This window comes from Cyclopterus lumpus, chromosome 5 (assembly GCF_009769545.1).
Source record: "Cyclopterus lumpus isolate fCycLum1 chromosome 5, fCycLum1.pri, whole genome shotgun sequence".
Taxonomy (NCBI): Eukaryota; Metazoa; Chordata; class Actinopteri; order Perciformes; family Cyclopteridae; genus Cyclopterus; species Cyclopterus lumpus.
This window is the reverse complement of record NC_046970.1, coordinates 9066260-9087483: the sequence shown is the minus strand read 5'-3', so window position 1 is coordinate 9087483 and position 21224 is coordinate 9066260. Positions and strand designations below refer to the sequence as shown.

General features: G+C 40.3%; 1 protein-coding gene across 4 annotated transcripts; it reads left to right on the top strand.

Annotated features, from left to right (window-relative positions):
* Window positions 1-913: 913 nt before the first annotated feature.
* On the top strand, window positions 914-20322 carry LOC117731449 (helicase with zinc finger domain 2-like). Of its 4 annotated transcripts, none has more exons than XM_034533825.1 (20): window positions 916-1122; window positions 3007-4576; window positions 6171-6354; window positions 7200-7307; window positions 8013-8527; window positions 8622-9254; window positions 9795-10590; window positions 10744-10819; window positions 11079-14475; window positions 14618-14703; window positions 14892-15017; window positions 15101-15256; window positions 15337-15475; window positions 15566-15697; window positions 16479-16671; window positions 17716-17862; window positions 18018-18227; window positions 19242-19398; window positions 19569-19736; window positions 19816-20322. In XM_034533825.1, exons 2-20 carry the CDS (start codon window positions 3225-3227, stop codon window positions 19926-19928), a joined length of 8688 nt encoding a protein of 2895 aa, XP_034389716.1. In that variant the 5' UTR covers window positions 916-1122; window positions 3007-3224; the 3' UTR covers window positions 19929-20322. The 4 variants fall into 4 exon arrangements, 3 of the variants coding, with proteins under 3 accessions (XP_034389718.1, XP_034389716.1, XP_034389717.1); XM_034533826.1 differs by lacking the exon at window positions 916-1122 and adding an exon at window positions 1580-1779 and having other exon boundaries at window positions 19816-20315; XM_034533827.1 differs by lacking the exons at window positions 19569-19736; window positions 19816-20322 and having other exon boundaries at window positions 915-1122; window positions 18018-18289; window positions 19242-19349.
* The last annotated feature ends 902 nt before the right edge of the window (window positions 20323-21224 follow it).

Here is a 21224-nt window from a genome sequence, read left to right as displayed (position 1 = left end):
GAAACCAAAACTACAATAGCAGAATAACAGTCAAGAGTCAAGGAAAACGTATTAGGCCTATTTCACAGCTGATGTTTTGACTTGTAGGAAAAGCACAGAATAGACTGAATTAACCAGAGTCTTAAAGAGTAATAACATGAATGTATTTGACACAGCGCCCAAGAGGAAAGTTGAAGAAATCGTTATTTTGTGCAGAAATATTGCCCAATGAAGTCTAGACACTTTTGGTGATGGTGAAGGGGTGAAGGACAAAGCTGAAGATCTGGAAGGATGTCATGGAGATGGGAACAAGGTAATTGAGAGTTGCATCAGTCTGACAATGAACTGGTAGCTGACAGCAGCAGGGAGGAACAGTTTTGTGGCGAAATCTGATTGGTTTAACTGACTGAAAGAATCAACACCCAGTCAGCTGACTGAGTTGGAAGCAGGGAGAGAGAGAGGGAGAGAGAGAGAGAGAGAGAGAGAGAGAGAGAGATAGAGAGAGAGAGAGAGAGAGAGAGAGAACAAGTAAATATTGTAGGCATGAAAACAATGCGTACAGAGTAAACTATTCAACCCAAAGGTCTACAATAATCTTGACGCATTTCCATTAGAATTGAATTGAAATATTATGGCAGAGTAAAGCAGATTATTGTGCTAATGTCAAGAAAATGAAACAAGCTGAAACAAGTGGATTTGTATTGACACCAGGAGTAATCTTGACCCTAAACGGAATAAACAGTATTTATTTAATAGGGACACGATAACTAAATAAAACTGAGACAATAGCCTAATAGAAGACTCGTGTACAGAAACATTATGACGGTTTTATATGAAGGGATGTCTCGAAAATCACATTGCATGCAACTTCACAAAAATATGAGGAAGAGAAATCCTTGTGCAGCGAGCGCATGCGTATTATTTTCTACCTCACAGTGATACAAATGTAATCGGAAACGAAACTTGGATTGTGTTGTTGAGAAAGAGAGAGGAGAGGCACCAGTGCTCCATATCAGGGAGGGACCGACTCCACCACGAAACCTCATAGTAGGGAATCCACACGATGCTGCTGCTGTTCATCAGGTTTCACTGCCTCCATTAACATGGAGGACATCTGCGATATCAAAATCAGCTTAATTGACGGTAATTGTAAATAATACTGTTATTGATTATATTGTTTTCAAGTCATTATCATTACGCTAGTGTTATTATTATTATTGTTAATATTAGTCGTAGTAGTGGTAGTAGTAGTAATAGTGGTAGTGGTGGGAGTAGTACGCAGAAGCAATATTGTCAAAATACTAAACTTGACTCACAGTTACGGACATACGTATATCATTATATTTTGCATCAGCCAACGATAAATGGTTGAATTGTGAACGTATTGATTGTTGAAATGTAGGACATGTATTTCATTATTATTGTATTTAATTAATTAAAAGCCCAAGTTGAACTCACACGCTCCCTGGTAATTCGAGCCTTTTGAACTGCGGGCTTCATTCTGTGAGGATGTGTTGCTGCCTTTCCCTGTGGTTAAATAAGAAAATGGGCAACTGCTCCATCTAGTGGACATACGATGCAAGCTGCGCGTAAATTCCTTACGGGACAGTTGGAAATAAAACAATATATTGTGTTTAATAGCGCTCCTTCGGGTGGATGACGCGTAGCATTTAATTGTAGCAGAAACCCTTGTACTGAGCGTAGAGACGTAGCACAAAAGAGGAAGACTGAGTTCGGGCGCATACTACATATTGCGCTAACAAAAGAGGACAGAAAGTGGAATGAGGATGCGGGTTCGAGGTGAGCACCAAGCCATGTTAATTATTCCTCAAACAACACTCGCACATGCTGTCGGCAGCTTATTGCGGGTTGCATTGGAGTTTATTGTTTGTTTTTTTAGAGTTTATCCGGGGCGAGGACACCACAATAACTTGGCGAGCATTTATAACATTCATATCTCGAAGTTACGTTCGCTAACTTAACGTGAGCTGTCGTCCCGAAGGTTCCGTCTGCGTTTAGGACTACGGTCAAACCAGCAGACATTTTAGTGCACATTGGCCTTCATGAATAGGTACAAAGTGTCGTTGGACTGATGAAGTTCATATCAGCTGACAGTCTGTCTGATGTTCTTGGGTTTTTTCTGTACTTTTCTAGGTTTTCTTTGTAGACCACGTCACAGGTAACCATAGCAACGAGCTCACTTTATGTCCTACCTGGACCTTGAATTTTAAGGCCAGACTCCGCAAACCGAAACAAATAAACAAACACAAAGTGCTGCGAAAATACTTGTCAATAATATGAATGACTTCCCAGGAAGCACTTTTTGAACGTCTTTAACCATAACCGTATTCCAAACGTCGTTTGAACTTAAGAAATGTTCACAGTAAAATGTAGCAGTTTAAATACTCAGTCATAGTATGAACAGTTTCCACTTTAAGGTCAGATAAGACCATGTGACACAGGCACACATTCATTTGTAATTACTAGAAGCAACAATATAAATATAACAATGTTCTTTATAGACAACTACAAAGAAATAGAAAATACATGATGGATTACAGTGCAAACAATAACACAATCTCCCTTTCTTTCTTTAAATCTTGTCAAAGCCATTCACTTCCTTCCCTGTACAGCCCCACTCGCTTTCTGTCCTATATTTCTGATAATCTCATAATTTGATAACGTTGGGCTGCAGTGACAGCACATGAAGACTCCAACATGAATTTACACACATGTTTATGTTTACTGTGTCCGAGTTAGAGTAGTAGTAGAGTTAGAGTAACCAATATCATCACCTACAACCGAACACATTATCAACATTTCAAAACATATTGGTGTTTTGTGACACATTGATTTCAGCCGGTTGAAAAGACGACAAAAATACGTTTTGACGTTCAGACCAAATAACACCCAGTGTTCATCGAGAAATCAACATTGAAATCTCGCTCGGTGCTCACTGGGCTTCTGAATTCAATATATTGAGCACATTTCTCATCATGCTGTCTTCTCTACTGTTTTCTTTTTCAGACTCCTCAAAGCAAAGTTGGACATTTATCAGACTCTGGCCTTCATTTTAGCCACAGACAAGTTGATCCAGCTTTATTCTGTCAGGGGTCCCTTAGTTCGCGCCTTGGTTAATCAGACTTGTAACTAAATCTGGGTCTATTGTGACTCGCTGCAACCAAAATACTACAATCTGCAGTTTTAAATCCAGGTGCTGTCTTCAGCACTATGAAAGTATCACAATGTCAGCTAGCGAATCCAAACTGGATCCTCTTTTATCGACACATGACCTCAAACTTGCATGCACTCAGTGCTCTGTCAAGGAGAAAGAAGTTACGTATACCTTGAAATCGGTCAACCACCAGTGTGCACACGATCTCCTGCTCTGCAGATCCAAAGGTGGCATAAAATGGAGACCAGTCTCCAGGCGGCCCAAGTTCCCAACTCCGAGCAAGTATGAGAAATGCTACTTCTTCAAGGAGGGCTTTGGATGCTCGTTCCACAAAAACCGGTGCACCTTCGCCAGAAGTGACGAGGAAGCCGCAGTTTGGACATTTGAAAAGCACCACGGGGTAGACCATGTGCTCCTCTGTAATCTCATAGTTAAGTCTGAGAGAGGAGCTGATCTGCCTGATAACGTGGAACCACTGGGTGACCTCTTGCTAACTTTGGGTGTGATGGCTGTGTGTGATCAGTGTTCTGTGAAGGAGAAAGAAATTACATACACAGTTCAGTCAGTGAGTCACAAGTGCAGTAGAAATCTGCTTTTAGCCAAAGACAGAGCCTCTGATAAGTGGAGGCCTGTCTCTGAGCGACCCACATTTGGACAGTTTGGCCAGAATGTTCTCTACCAAGAGTGTCATTTCTACGTCGAGGGCGCTGGATGTACACAACACGGACAGGGATGCACTTATGCCAGGAGCTGTGAAGAGGCTGCGGTATGGAACTATGTTAGAGACAGACACATCGATCAAGAAGAGTTAATCAGACTTATAATTGAGTCCGAGCTTATTAAGATGACACCAGAAAGTGCAGCTGAAAGCATACGGCAGCAGTTTTCAGGCGAATTTTTGGAGTTCTGCAAGGACTGCTTTCACGATCGCCCACAAAAACTGACAGCCAAAAGGTGGAATTCCACTTGCTCAGCAGATGCAGCACACACCTGGGACCCAGTCTTAGTTCATCACCTGTCAGAAAACAGCAGAAAGCATGTCTACAGTCAGGTGCGCCCTCTACACCAGAACTGTCAGTTTACATACTGCAGCCACGTCAGGCAGGGCAAGCCCTGCTGGCACGAGGCTGGACACTGCCAGTCCGCCCAGAGCGAGGTGGAGATGGCCGTGTGGAAAGCAGAGCACAGTGGGATCTCCGTGCGTCCTCACTTCCTCCAGATGAGCCGGCGGGAACAGACGGAGCACAGGAAGGTCACCATGTATTGCAAAGTTTGCCTCCTGGTCCTTTCCTCTCCGGAGAGCTTCTACAAGCACTGCAGTTCTTTGGAGCATGCCCAGTTACTCTCTGAGGACACCACCACCAGGTGGAGAGGACGACAGCCCCCACACAACCACCGATCTGAGCTTTGGCTGTGTAAGAGGTAGACAACTTTCTTTACATGTTTGACAACCACAGTCAATTATTGTCCCACTATGTTAATTCACTCCGAATTTAACCCATTTGTTTTTAGAAAATAATGCCATATATATTTCTGTTGTATCCTACTTGAAAGATAAGCCTAGTAATACGCCAACACCAACATTGCCTAAGTCTCTCATTACTTCCCCAGTCCGTCTGTGCTCCTAGCTCATTCGTTCTGACTGAACACATGACTCTACATCTATACAGTTTGTGTAATGAATATATACTTTAATTTCTGAGAAATTCTCATTCATTTTCTACAACAGCTGGGCACTGTAGCTTTTTTCCTTTCACAAACAGATCTCAGACGGACGGGAATAGTGTAATAGTGTAATAATTTGTTGGGGACTATTTTCAATGGCGGATTGATCTACATTTGGTGCTCTAGTGCAGTCATTTCCAAACACTGGGTCGCAGGAGATTTTATTAGGATCGACAAATAAAGTAGCAGAATATCTTCCCTAGTCTTTTATCTAACATTTGTATCTGCAGTACACCTTTGAGCCACACGAGAGAGCTCAATGTTCATATTGTTCTGATAATTGTAGTCTACTGATAATGTTGAATCTAATAAAGGCTGGCGTACATTCTGCTCGTTCCTGGCGAGGAGAAATGAAAAGAATGACATGCCTGTTAAAGTATTTAACATGTATATATGTTTTCAATATTACATGCATTAAACAAAATTGTGATATATAATAAACGTATATCTCTACAAAATGACGAGTTTACCGATTCTAGATAATATAAGGTAATGACTCACCTCGTATGAACAACACGGTTGAAGAGGTATAAGATATATCAGGCGTTGATAGACTTATAGACTTTGTTTGTGTACATTTATTGCTGGTTTATGTCTTTTCCTGGGATTTGTTTACAATAAGAAAACCACAAGACATTGCCAGATGTAGTCTTTAAAGAGCAAAGCTGTACCTCAGTCACGTTTTTGTCCACCAATATAATGCACAACAAGTCCTCACAATAAATCCAAACTAATATAGTAATGTGGTGAGGTATTGAAATGCACAACGGAACACAGATCAAACATGACAGTGAAATACAACACTCATTGTTAAATCTATTTCACATAAGTAAATTAAAAACATGTGGAAAGGATGATGATGGATGATGCCTTTTGAGTTTAACAACTGAGTGAAGTGTTTCTCATTCTGGCATGGACATTGTGTGTCCATCTCAGTGCATCAGCAGGTCTTTGCTGCCTTCTGCTCGACAACACTGACACCTCTTCACAGTTTGTTCTGTGTTTGTGAATTAATTTTAATATGGCTTGTTACATTTATGCCATGATGAAAACCGCTTCATTCAGTTATTAAAGCCAAAAAGGCAAATAATTGTCCTTTGAGCTTTTTTCATTTAATTATGAAAAGGACAAGGAAATCCATGTCGCAATATGTTTTTCAGTTTTCTATACAATAGGGGAGCTAAATGGGTATTCATCTTCTGAGAAACATAACAATTTATTTTTTATTTTATGTTTTTTTACCATTCTAATTTTTTTGTATTGTTTTGTTATAATTGCCTTTTCATCCTAGACCACAAACGTGTGAATATGGCAACAAGTGCCCAAAAGCTCATTCTGTGGAAGAGCTGCAGGAGTGGTTGATGCGTGCTAAAGAGGAAAAGGAGATCAGACACAACATCGGAGTCCAGGGTCTCATGTGCTACAATGAAAGGCTCTTGGAGGAATACAAAAGCAGCAGTAACGAAGTACACGTCGTAAGTACAAGGCTCTAATCTGTTTTTTCTTTACAGTTTATTCCGAGGTTATAGCAAACGTTATCACTACCTTTGGGATAAAAGAAATCTGTAGGGCCGTCAGGCCTCAAAAGACATGCTCAAAGAAAAATGCTGTAAGATATTTGCACATTATAAATAAAATGGGGATATAACAAGAGCAGATGAAAAAAAGTACACAGGTCATACAGTACGCAGTCTGTCGCAGATGCTTTTGTGATTTATCTTTTACATTCCATTCCATTACATGTCATTTAGCTGACGCTTTTATCCAAAGTGACTTACAATAAGTGCATTAAACCATGAGTCCAAACTCAGAACAACAAGAATCAAGCAAGTACAATTTCTTCAATAACGTTAAACTACAAAGTGCTATCCGTAAGAGTCATTTCCATAAAAAGTAGAGCTAAAGATGCCCGATAAATAATACTGAATTAGGAACTAAAGCATTGTGGGTAAATATGAGCCTACCAGAGAGACTAATCTCTAGGTATATTACAGAGTTTATACTATACGCACGTATGATACTGTGATATAGTACTTTAAATCTGTCCCAGTTTAGTAATTGTTGCAGTTTATTCAGCTGACAGGAAGTAATATATATATATATATATATATATATATATATATACAGGGATTTCCCAGAACCATTTCAAGCCCTAATTGTCTCAGTGTGTGTCACAAAGTTGGTTAGTTGACAAAATACACTGATTTTTTTTACTTTACTAACTGACAGTTTACTCTTCAGTTCTTCACCCGCCGTAAATCACAGTTCACTATTTCTATATAATAATATATATAAATAATCACAATAACAATTTCAACAGCTTGCGGAACAAGTTGACGATGTCAGCATCTCTTGTGATGACAAATTAACTGTGGACTGTGAACAGATCAATGCAACACTGCAGTGGAACTTCCAAGTTGAAACAGAGGTAAGATTTTGTTACAAAGAAGGCTTAGTTTTTCATGTGACAAATGCCAAAGTGTATGCCAGAAGTAATAAAAGAAGCCAGACTTTTCATGTTAATATATATGAGCAAGAAGACAAATAATCTGTCCACACTTTAAATAATAGTCTCTTAGAGAATGTTACATCTTAGATAGTAAGCTTTTGTAAGTCTTTTATCACAGAATAATAATTGAAATAGGAAAAATCAAAGTAATAACTGCATGTTGTTTCCTTCTAGTATTCAGATGTACTGCTCTGATTAATCACCATGGAACTTACAATACCTAATCGTCATTGATCAAGCACCGTGTATGTGATCAGTTTAGGAAAGCCAGAGTGAAAAAAAAGGATGCATAAAAAATATAAATAAATCACGTACCAGTGTGGACTGATACATTTTATAAAATGGGAACGCATCTGCTCCAGAGACGTGCGAGTGACGGATGTCACACACACTTCTGAAAAGGCTTTCACTGAGGATTGGCCCTAATAGGTGTCAGCTAGGTAACCGGTCAACAGAGGATAGTCAGGCAGACATTTTTGGACTGAGCAGAAATATGGACATGAGTTAAAAGCATTGTATTGGCCGAGCTACTCTGTTACTCCCCTTGGTGTCAGTGTAGCGATCACGCAATCTTCATCGTCAAATGTTATGGTATGCTTATTTGCCACTTTTCTGTGTGTACAGAGACAACTTGTGCATGTGGCGCTGCTGAAGCAGGAACCGGGAGCTTCATTCACCCTTGGTGACCTCGGTTCTGTGCCCTGCATCTACTCCTCAGGTGAACACTTTCTCATTGAAGACATGACCTACAACATCACCGTGTCCTTCACATCCATCAACCCTGGCCTGTATGACCAGTGGCTGGTGCTAGATTTTGACATGAGGCCAGTGCTGCTAAAGAAACTCAGAGTAAGAGTTGGCCAACAGTCACTGGATGACGTTGAGCAACCAACTTCGGATCGCAGAGCCGCCTTTCAAAGTGCCGAGCGTTGGCATCGAGGGAACAGGGTTATCATCCCGTGTACGTCCAGGACAGAAGCACAGGAGGAGCTGTTAAAGGAGTACAAGCCTCCACAGATTAACTTCCAGTATAAATCATCCCACAACAGCCAAACACCTCTGAATAGTGAGAACTACAAAGAAAGAATGCACCACTTCCTATACAATGAGGAGCGGGCAGAGGACCAGATTGTTTCAAGGTAATATGCTTATCTTTAGCGTTTTCCTTTTATGATGTTTAGAATGTATGCATATGTACTAACTCTAAGGCTTTGTTTTGTTCTTTTACTTAAGACTAAATGTTTGTGGAGAAATTACAACAATGGACATGCTGAACAGCCCTGGCATGGAGATGGCTCCTCCGGGAGAACTGTTCTGTGCCGTCTCAATTCCTTGTAATCTCACACCAGACACCCCTGAGGGACAGGCCCTCAAACGAAGCATCCAGTCTTGCCTGGTAGCCCCCTTATCTCTAAGTGGTTCAAACTCCAAGGTCTATGAAGCCATCATTCTGCAAGACAAAACAAGTGAGAACAAAATGTATTTGCAGCTGTCTAAACAATGTTGCTTGGATCTCGCACTCGAATGCAATGAATCGTATCAAATGGAGGTGCAGTTCCAGCTCAATCGCCACAGCTTCTGCACAATGCACAAGACCATAGACCTGCTTCCTGATAAAAAAAGAGTGCTACCAGACCTTCAAAACTGTGTAGTTCCTGTGAATAACATACACTATGAGAAGCTGAATGCAAAGCAGCAGTCGGCGATTGACTTCATCACAGGTCATTCCAATAGCCAACAAATTGTAGCACCGCTCCTCATCTATGGACCGTTTGGAACTGGGAAAACATTCACCCTTGCTACAGCAGCCAGAGAGCTTTGTAAGCAGCCTCACAACAAAGTGCTCATTTGCACCCACACCAACAGGTAATGAAAATGTGATTAATGAAATATTGATTGATTCACATGTGCTCCCCAAGTATTAATCTAGGCTATGCTCTTTGATCTAATGTTTCCCTCTGCTCATTAAAAAATAAAATAGAAACTAGAACATAGCTTGATCCTATTTAATATATATTACACTATGTATATTGCACATCCTAGTTCAAACGCTAGATATTTTTGCTAAATTCAGTGTTTTTGGTGCAGAAACCAATATTTATGTTATTTTTCTGCCTGTTCTGTTCATTACATCTTAATATTAGACATTGTAATCTTTTTGGTGGGCAATGAACAGAAACAAATTTGTTTTACTCAGTGACAGATTTACACATACCATAATATTTCAAGTGGGCGGCTATGCCATGCACCGTATTCAAGTTGAAAAGTATTTAATATATTTTAATTCAATTTAATTTTCTATGGCACATGGGGTTTTCTGGTCTGGAGACATGTTTGCAGTGTATCTGGTTGAAAACTACACATAACAACACCAACACTGCTCTCAACATTTTTGTTTCCTTTCAGTTCTGCAGATCTGTACGTCAGAGATCACTTACACCCATTCATCGACCAGAAAAATAATGGGATAAGGCCAATTCGAATAAAAGCAAATGGTAAAAATGCTTTGTTTGCCACAGATAAGATTACTCAGAAATACAGTTTACTTTCGAAAAATGGACAGATTTTTTTACCACCTACAAAAGCTGCCCTAGATTGCTACAACATAGTCATAACCACCACAACAATGGCGAGACATTTTCATGACCTCAAGCTCCCAGAGGGATATTTCACCCACATACTAATTGATGAAGCCTCTCAGATGCTGGAATGCGAAGCCTTGATGGCTCTTGGCCTCGCTGGGCCAAACACCAGAGTTGTTTTGGCTGGAGATCACATGCAAATGGGACCCAAGCTTTTCTCAGTTGATGATCATCACCGTTCAAATCACACACTCCTCAATCGCTTGTTCCACTACTATCAAGGCCAAACGTGTGACGCGGCCCTGAACAGTAGAATCATTTTCAGTGACAACTACCGCTCAACCAAAGAAATTGTGGAGTTTGTGTCCACCCATTTCTATGTTGGTAAGAATGATGTTATCAAAGCCACTGGAAACGTTCCGGCTCCTGAAATTGGCCATGCCCTAAAGTTTCACCATGTCCGGGGAGAGTGTGCCTTGGACACTGGGTCCATGTCTTGGTATAACAAAGACGAGGTTGGCAAAGTGGTTGAAGAAGTAAAGGAGATTCTCAAAAACTGGCCAGAGACCTGGGGGATCAAGAACCAAAGGTCAATCTGCATCCTATCAGAGGGATCTCAGGTAAATCACAACTTTCTAGTTGTCACAAGACCGAAACAAAATTACATCAACAATAAAGTGAGGATTTCTGCACGAATATATTTGAAGTGTCATGTTATATATGGCCAGAGTTGTAATGGTTCAATTATCTCAATTGTTTCTTCTGATTATTAGGTTCGGCAAATAAGGAAAACACTTTCAAGAAGAGGCCTTGCTGAAGTCCATGTTGAGAATCTTGCAAACGTGCAAGGTAATTTTAATTTAACTTAAAGAATTCCTGGATGATTATCTATTATGCTACTCATAAAGGATGGCTAAACAGCACACCTGTCTGACTATTTCAGAATTTTTGGGGGGTATTTAAATAATAATATGTTCTTAAAACCAACATGACCTTCTCTGGTTATACAGTGTTGCAACCAAAATGAATAGATAAATAAAGAAATATATTTATTTGACCTTATACTTAATTTAATTACTTAATGCGAATTGTCTTTGTGTGTTGACAGGCAAACAGTTCAGGGCAGTCATAATGACAGCTGTGCAAACACGCGACAGCCTAAAAACATCTCACCTGCCTGGTCTGGAGCTGTTCAATGATGCCCGTGTGTTAAACACTGCAATGACAAGGGCTCAGTCCCACGTGGTTGTGGTGGGAGATGCTGCTGCCCTCTGTTGCTTTGGGAAATGCTCAGGGGTCTGGAAGAGCTACGTAGACCACTGCATCAGCAACAACAGTGTAGCACCGCAGCATTTCACCAAAGATTTCTTTGAAAAAGATATCATGGAAACTGCAAGGTTTCAAAAGTCTGAAGATGTGGATGAGAGCGACACTCTCAACGATGCAATTCTTCAAGAGTTGAAAGATGAGTACGAACAGCTGAAACCAAAATGTAGTTCAGAAGACAACAGATTGAATTTGAAAGACTTTGACCACCACAAGTCAAGATCATCATACAATGTCAGTGATGTCGATATAGACCTTTTGGAGTTGTGCAAAAAACAACCAGAGGTATACAAGCAAGGAACGTTGATCAGGGAGACATCAAACAAAGGTTATGTCGTACCATTTCATGACCCCAACACACGTATCAGCATCAAGGGGATGGCAAACCTCGGTAAGGTCTTCAGTGGGGACGAAGTGGTCGTACAAACAACAAGAGTGGTCAGCATCACCAAGGAAGCTGAATCGGCTCGTGTGCTTGTGTGCCTGCTTGAAGATGAGGATCACAGCAAATCAAACCAAAATTCAGATGACAGACATGTCAAAAGGACAATGATGCCCATTACAAAATCTGCACCCAAAATACGCATACTGATCAGCAGGAAAAAACGTAACTTCCTTCCAATATGGGAGCAGATAAATGGATATTGGACAACTGTATCATATGAACGTATCAACGAAAAGTTAATACAGAACAATGTATTTGTGGTGCAAGTGATTGGCTGGAAAGAACATTGCCATCTTCCATTGGGGTTTGTCATAGATATTCTTCCAATCGGAAGTTCTTTTTCTGCTGGACTACAGATCCTGAATGAAGAATTCAAAGTTGCACCCAATACATGTAAATCAGATGAGGTACTCTCCTCTGAAGATGAAGACAGGACACACAGACAGGACATCATTGAAGTGTTTACTTTCACTGTTGATCCAAAAGTTGCAAAAGACTTGGATGATGCCATCAGTGTCAGGGAAGCTGGAGACCATGAATATGAATTGGGAGTCCATATTGCAGATGTGGCAAGCTTTGTGAGTCCAACTGGTGAATTGGATGAGGATGCAAAACAACGTGGAGCTACGTATTACGGCAGTAGCAAAGATCCTATCGCTATGTTCCCCAAGGCTTGTAATGAACGCTTCAGTCTCCTGCCAAATAAAGTTCGCAGGGTGGTTTCATTAATGTTCAAAGTAAAAAAGACAACACATGAGATCATTGGAAAGCCCGAATTCCAGCTGTCATTGATCAATTCTAATCGAAAGTTGTCTTATGAAGAGGCAGGGGACATAATCACCGAAAGATATAGAGACGGACCAAGATTTGTCTCTGAAGAAGACTGTGTGACAGCGGCTTATTGTTTTGCAAAAGCCCAAAGGAAGTTGAGGCTTGTGGATTGGGCTTACTCTCAACCTGATGATGATAGATTGCCCGGAAAGCGCAAAGCAAATCTGATGATTGAAGAGATGAATGTGTTATTCAATGCACTTGCAGCTACGGAATTGATTGGTTTTGAGAAAACCATGAATTGCACACCCATTCGCTGTCAAGGACAACCAGATCCTGAAAGGATCAAAGAATTCAAGAAGAAATGCAAAGGATTAATATCACTGTCTTTTCATTTGCGGCATAAAGTTGACAACGACGAACAAGCCCCAAGCTGTGAAAACTTCCGCATACTCACAGAAGTGTGGGAAGATATCCAGGCAGCTGCCAGATCAGATGATATAGACAGTATGGTGGACCTGATTGCTGCAGATGACATCCACCCTCTGCTCCAGCCAGTCCTTGATCAGTTCAGGAGGTGCCTTAGTAAAACTGAAGTCCTCTGTTCCAACTCCTCTAGCGAAGCACAGGTCGGGCATTATTCTCTGAGCTTAATGTCCTACACCCAAGCATCCTCACCAATACGGCGGTACATGGACATCATCTTGCAGAGACTTTTGCACTCCTTCATATGCAAGAGGGATGCCCAATACACTACCTCCGAGATTATGACTTTGTGCAGTCAATTTGAGAAAAAACTCAAGCGCATCAAGGAGTATGAACAAAAGGCTGAGCAGATCTGCTATGCAGTGAGCATGAAAAAACAAAGTGCTTCAAAGTTAGCCTTTGTTGTTAGTCCCAACAGAGACTGTTTAGCAGTGGCATTTCCATTTAACAAGAATGCATTTGCAGAGAGTGTATCAATTATGTACAAAGATTTACAATTGTGTGACCAACCAGATTTTGATGAAGCAAACGACTGCGTCACTCTCAAATGGAAAAGACGAATCTATGCAGCTGACAACATGCAAATACACCAAGAGCTGAAAATGCCAGGCTGTGATTCCTGCGTTGAGCTTCCACTGGCAGTATGGAAGGCCACTGTTGAAGCAGTTCACACAAAAAAGTGGGATCATGCAAAGTCTCTCACAATGGAGGCTAATACAAAGCGACTGGAAAAACGAAATATCCTGCCTAAATCAGCTGTTGGGCCTCATTCCAAGACTAACTCAAGCACCATCGAGAAGCAAGATGAAAAGAAGGAGCATGAGGTTGACATCACGCTCCAGTTGCAGAGAGGTGACACCCTTCAGATCCAAATGGCAACAGAGATAAAAAGAGGTTATCAAATACCTGCTGTTCAGTTGGTGTGCATTAAACCAAAGTTTGAGATTTGTGTGCACCATGTCCACAGCCCTATCACATGCTTCTCCAGATCTGCAGACCATCCGTCAAGGACTTTTTATAGCGACTTCAGTGAGTACGTACGGATATGGAAACCAATGTGTGAGATGGAATCTGCTTCCACTGCAGTGGATGAAAGTGACAGCATAGTCATCGAGAACCTGGTGGTAAACTTCATTCAAGAGCAGGAAGGCACACTAAAAGGAAGCTTCTTCTTACCGGTGGCATGGATCAATGAATGGGCCATTGAATGTAACCTGTCAAAGTGCTTACTGTGCATACGGAAAAGAGGTTTGAAGTTTCCTTCAACCCTGGAGCATTCTGTACTGGTGGACCCCAGAGAGTTTACATGGGTGGCCCACGGCGTCACAACACATGTAGAACCGAAGGACCCTCCAAATGAAGGAAATACAGTGCAGTTCTATATCAATCACCTGCCGATGGAGAACCTTCCTAATTGTGTCTTTCAGAGAAACACTTGTTTCACAGTGGAAATAATCCCAAAGCTCGTCCCTGATATGTAAGTACAAATAAAGTTCACTTTGGCCTTACTAGTGTCACATTTCACATTTTTGTTAAATTGGCATTGAGGTTATACGTTATATATACGACATATTCAGTTTCATATCAAACTGTTGACATGCACTGCTTTCTTTTTGTAGCCGGAAAGAAGTTGCTGTGACGAAAATACCATCTGCATGTGAACTTGTCATGCATATAGCACTTGGAAAACATGTTCCGAGAGAGGGTATGTCCCTTGGTTAACAGTAGACAGTTGCATTGACTTTTAACTATTTGTATCCATGTGAATCACACAGGAGATCGAATACACATAACACACATTGTACATTATTGTATTGTGTTTTAAGTTTGACTCAATTGCTTTTTTGTTTTGTATGCAAAAAAATAAAACTATTTGTCACTTTGTCTTTGCAGTAAAACCAAGGTGGTACAGCTCGAGGAGAGCGTTACCAGAGGGACTACCAGAGTTTAACAGCAGTCAGTGTCTTGCTGTGGAGAAAGCTCTCAATCATACCTTCACAATCATTCAGGGACCACCTGGTAAGAGCTGGAACTGAAATTCACCTTGATACTTCATATTTTTTTCAAAGGCTAACGCTATCCCCCCCCCATTTGTTTCTTAGGAACTGGAAAGACAGTGGTAGGTGTTTTCATAGTCTCCTGTTTCTTCGAGATGAACTTTACAAACCCAAGGAAATTGGATGACCCAGTGGATGAGAACAAGAAGCAAGTCATTCTGTACTGCGGCCCATCCAACAAGTCTGTTGATGTTGTTGCAGGCAAGTTTCTTTGTTTCTCTCCTTAAATTTCAGCATCATTTCTTTCCGTTTCTATAACCCACGATTTACTGTTATAACAGAGTACTTGTTGAAGTATGGGCACAGACTACGGCCCCTCAGGGTGTACGGCCAACAAGTGGAGATGCTTGATTACCCTTTTCCCGCTCTTCAGTTTTCCCAGAGGTCACGTCGCCAAGAACGCGGCAAAGAGGAGCTCAAGTATAATAATCCCACCAGTTGATGAGATTCAGTTTTTTTAATAATGTCTTTTATTATTAACCAACACTGGCATATTTTACATGGTTTAAGGAGCATCACCCTGCATCACCGCATGCGACAGGACCAAAACATTTTCTCGGAGAAAATAAAAGATTTTGATCAACGCATTAAACTTGCCCTTGAGGGAAAAGGAAAAGAGCTGACTGCTCAAGAAGTGAAAGAGTAAGTTCAGATGCAGTGCTGGGTTAACACACTTTAAAGTTGCATGAAAATGTCAACTATTAGTCAGTTAAGTAGGGGATTCTGAAACACTCACAAGTCACCCGTCACGTCATCTGCAGACAAAAAAATAACAAATATGTCACACATAGCACGCTGTTGACAGAAGTCAGTGTTTTTTTTATTAGTGCTTTTTGTGTAGCAACGACTGCTTCTTCTGTATGGAGGTGTGTGGTAATTCAGAGGCGAAGCCGGGAGTGAAACAGATTTCATATTCCATATTTGTATTTACGGAGTGACTCCCGTCAGCGCAGAAGTGTGATGGATGTCGCCATAGAAGGACCTACAAATCGCTGTTTAATTGGTGGTTTAATTTTTCAAAATGACATCCCCATGTGAAAGTAGCCCAAATCAGAATGGAAAATATCCATCTGCTTCACATATCGAATGTCGAAGAGCAAAACTTCTTGCAGAATGCTATTTGTTAAGTATACCCAATACATAATACAAAATTAAAAAAATACAAGAAGAAAAATACACAAAGTGCAGATAGGAAGTTCCCTCTACTTTTCCTGGATCATTTTGCAGATGGGAGGTTTTGCACTTTGGGCATCGATGTGCAAAAAAGAAAGGATTCTTCTGCAAAGTCTTGTGTTTGTTAATCATTTAAATTTTCGCCGTATGGCTGTCATATGTTTGCATAACAACATTTTGTGAAAAAAAGTAATCAAGCAACATTCAAACATAATGTCCAGCACTAACTATGGATTGTTTTTCTTCCTAGATACAAAACTCTTCTTAGCGATGCTCGGAAGTATGAGCTTGAACGGCATGACATCATACTGTGCACATGTACACAGTCTTCCACTCCGATATTAACTAACACAGTCAGTGCACGCCAGATCGTCATTGATGAATGTGCAATGGCCACCGAACCCCAGGCTCTGATCCCATTAGTCTGGAACAAACCAGAAAAGGTGCGCTTTCCTTTTCACAATCAGAATCCTGCTCGGGCATTAACACTGTAAGACTGCGTCTGTTTGCTAAGGATGAATGTTGCTTTTTTTGTTCATTGCTTTATGAAATAACATGTTTAAAGCAATGAAGTTTTAATGTCAAAATACCTTTTTATCTTTATTAGCCTAATCATTGTCAAACATGTAAGGATATAAAAAACTGAAGATACCTAGTGCCCAGCAGTGCTTTGATCCTGGTCGCCATTTGATGCAACCTTGCGGAACTTAAGGTCCACCTCGGATTGTTAAAAAGATATTCTGGCAGACAACCTTTCAACTAATGCTAAATTAAGTAGCCTATTCAAGTTGACTCTGTGTAATATTCTGCTTACCCTCACCATAACTGCCTGCCATTATTCAATTCAGTTTATTTTATAGCCCAAAATCACAAATTTAAAAAAATTTGCCTCAGAGGGCTTTACAATCTGTACACATACGACATCTCTGTCCCACGACCTCACATCGAATCAGGAAAAATTAATGTAAATTTAATGTATTCAGGATCATATCTCCTCAAAAACACTCTTTGACTAGTGCAGGGTTGTCTCCCACTCCAATCACTTTTTTCATTTCCAAAACCAATCCATTTTGTGTCACTACAGCCAAGGGAACGTTAGCTCGCTAACAGCAGCAAAACACGTATATTTATCTGATGATGTGTTGTCATTGGCATGGTGATATTCAAACGTAACTGGCCATTGAAATTTTAATGAGTTTTGATGTAATTAATGTTATCAGTTGATATAATCATGCCTGTCTCCAGACTATCTTGCCCAGATGTTTTACTTATCAAAGCACATTCATGCCCCCAATAGCTTCAAGCCTTTCCATTTTGGATACGGGAGGTTCTCCAAGTGCTGGTTTGCCGGCTAAACAGCCACCTACTTGTCTCTGTCTGACTGGCTATTTTTACATGGGACTGTCTTTGAATTAAAGGGGTTGGGGGCCCTTTTTGCATCTTCACATTATTAAGTGACTGTAATGGTATAAAATATCCCTTTTCAGATTGTTTTGATCGGTGACCACAAACAGTTACGACCCATTGTGAAGCATGAGCGTGTGAGGAAGCTAGGGATGGCCAAGTCTCTGTTTGAACGCTACTATACAATGCACCAGAAAAGGGCAGTGATGCTGGACACCCAGTACAGAATGGTGAGAACATTAAATATACACTATGTACACATACAGTATACAATGTGCATTATACATGAACATATGTACTTACTGCAGCAATATTGTATCACCATATGTCTTGAGTTAAATATTCTACATTGTTATCAATAACTACCAATTATGTGCCTTTATAGCATGAGAGTATATGCAAGTTCCCATCACAAGAATATTATGAGGGAAAACTGAAAACTGGGGTGGAGCAGCCAAGCAGCGTCCTGCGTGTTGAAAACAAGACAATGCCAATTGTTTTTGGGCACATCGTTGGAGAGACCGTCAGTCTGGTCGTCAACACAGCCAAGGGCAACGAGAACTCTAAAGCAAACAAGGAAGAGAGCATCAAAGTGGTACTATTTTGGGCACCTATGGTTTCCTTGTTGATTTTAAACAGTGATATTAAAATATAATGGTAAGAGTCATTGAAGGTGGGCCTGGTAATGTTGAGAAACCAGCAAGAGTAAACTAGATCTGAAAAACGAGCCAACCTAAATACCCGGCCCAGTGTTGCCAACTCTTTTCAAATTAATTTGGATATCAGCATTAGCTCCAAACTTTGCAAAGTCTGGCAAAAAGGTTAGCAACACTGATCCCTTTGGGCTTCCTTCCAAAGCCACTCCTCCAAAATTGTCATTATGAACCTAAACAATAAACATAGCTATTGTTAGTATTCACCGCTCTCAAGGTAGCAGCATTTGATTTATTGATTGCTGTGGAGATGTAAAGTAAATGTCAACAATTATAATCAAAAGGTTTTTGAAGAAGATTACCAACTATATATTTAACCTGTTAACCCTTTAAACATACCACATTTCCATTTTTGTATATTGATGCACATTTTGAAGTATTGAATTAGAAAAGCTGTATGGAAAAAACTACGTTAAAACTTCCTCAATTTAGCGAACAGGTTTGGATGCTCTCTTGAGATGTGTTTTGCATTCGTCAAAATACAGTTGATGCACCAAATAACATTTAAAAAAAGAATAACACCACTGACATCATGAACATTAAACTCACATGATTGATCATCTGTCAGCTTTTTCTTGGATATTTTCGACAACGCTTTCCTCGTATCTGGACAACATTAAGCATGGTCAAAACTAGCTGACTTGGGAGCAATTTGTTTTGTTTCCTGTTCAAAACCTCTACTTCTTTTATTTTGTCAACTGGTGGATTACAGCCTTTAGCGCCAACTTCTGACCAAACTACGCTGTAGCACAGTTTATTCGATCCAAACCAGTTGATGGAAACATTCCTAATTCACATTACGGTTTTACAACATTTCAAACTTTGGAAACCTGGTGACATGCTTTATAGTGGTTTCATTATTACAAACAGTATTTTTTGCTTTGGTTCTTTTGCAGGTTGACATTGCTGAAAAGCTTGTGAAGGACGCCAAAATTATACAGCAAAGCATTGTGATTCTGACACCCTATAATGCCCAAGTGTCAGAAATCAAAAACCAGCTGAGGAAGAAGAAAATGGATCAGATCACTGTCACCACAATCACTAAAAGCCAAGGTGAGCAATCCTTTACTGAGAGTAAAGTAGCTACACTTCATTGAAAACATATTCCAGAGTAAAACGACACATTCTGAAGAATTGCTTGTAACCACCATGTTTGAGCTTGTCCCAGTGGTACCACTACTTCATGTGCTGATGGGCAACATTTTGTACATTTTGTCATCTAGGGAGCGAATGGCGTTACGTCATCTATTCCACAGTGTGCTCTCTGCCAAGTGAAGAGATTGAGAAAGAACCAGACAACGCTTGGCTGTCCAAACATCTGGGCTTTGTGGGCGATCCCAACCAGATCAACGTGGGCATCACCAGGGCCAAGGAGGGACTGTGCATCATCGGTAAGAGACTTATTGCTATGCTTAAAGCGCAAAGCTTCTATGGAGCCTCATAACTCCAGATGTTTCTGTCCTCTCAAAGGGAACCAAGAGTTGCTGAGCTGCAGTAGAGGTTGGAAGAATCTCCTGGCTAACTACAGGCGTCACAATGCAGTGACAGCTGCACACAATATTTCTGTGTATGGTGGCACATAGCTGAACTAATCCTTCCTTTATAAGGGACTGGATTTCTGTAAGTAGCAGAAGAACAGAGCAGCACGACTCCATTTAAACATGTTCATATTTTAGGTTAAGTCTATATTGTTATAACTTTTGATCTACTCTTTTTACAGTTTTACAGTATATTTGAGGTTTTTTATATTGTATTTGATGTGCTCGGATTTTCCTTACTATTGATTATAAATAGGAAATCCTACGACTTCTCGTTCAACTGTATCTAGAATGATATTCTTAGATTCTTTGTGTTTAAGAAAAGTTAATTAAAGAAACGTTTGCCCGACTGCGTTTTGATACCTTAAGATCTTGTATGTTCAGGGATTAGCTTCGGCTACAGAAATCTTAATAAAACATTGTCATTGAATATACCATGTATGATGTGTGATTGACTGCGTATATATGAAGGCTGTTTTTTGACCAGAATGTTGGGGGAAGCAGGCACCAGGATCGGGTGGAGAACAAAAGCAGATAGGTTCAGGGATTTATTGACCTGATTAAGGTACACACTTTTATGTAAACAAGAGACAGAAGATGGAGGGACAGAGAGGCACAATGGACATTTACTTGATGAGAGGCACGTAAACATTTTCAGATGGCTCTATGTCATTATTTCAGAATTTTCACTTTAAGACAAGATTTACTTCCTGTAAGATCAAATAAAACACTGAGCACAAAATATATGAAACGTGGAGGTTTTATGAAACATCGCTTGTACGGTGGTTTACTGGTTTGTGTAAAGACGCAACGACAACTGAAAATTAGGATTTTGGAACACAAAAGCACCATCAGGAGACGAGATCTATCCTCTCCATTAGTAAAACATTTTCCAGAACACGGCCATACTATTTCTAGTCTGATGCTTCCAAAGCTTTGAGAATACCAGACGTATTGCACTTGAAACGTAAAGCATTATGGATACAAATACTAAACTACAGTCACATGGTCTGAATGTAGAGCTATCCTTGAAGGGATTCCTTAAAGTATATGTTAAGTTCAACTAATGTGAGCCTATTTGGTTTTTACACAATTTGTCTGAAATTGGAATTGGAATTTTGGTTTGTTCTCTTGACTGGAATTGCTCTATTACAATTTAACCACCAGATGGTACCATAATATCATATAAAGCAGAAATAGGCTCAGGTAAGAGACATGATTACCAATGATGTCACTATTCTATAGGATGCCTTGGAAATGCCTAAATGGTTCCCAGCGTTCTTGTAGGTCCCGGAAAGTCTCACCGGCGGGCTTCTCATTTAGCAGTTGTTGAAATAAATA

Coding starts and splice junctions, on each gene's coding strand:
- LOC117731449 (XM_034533825.1), top strand. CDS start 3,225: ATGTCAGCTAGCGAATCCAAACTGGATCCTCTTTTATCGACACATGAC. Junction 6,355..7,199: donor GCAGTAACGAAGTACACGTC/GTAAGTACAAGG, acceptor CAATTTCAACAG/CTTGCGGAACAAGTTGACGA. Junction 10,591..10,743: donor TCCTATCAGAGGGATCTCAG/GTAAATCACAAC, acceptor TCTGATTATTAG/GTTCGGCAAATAAGGAAAAC.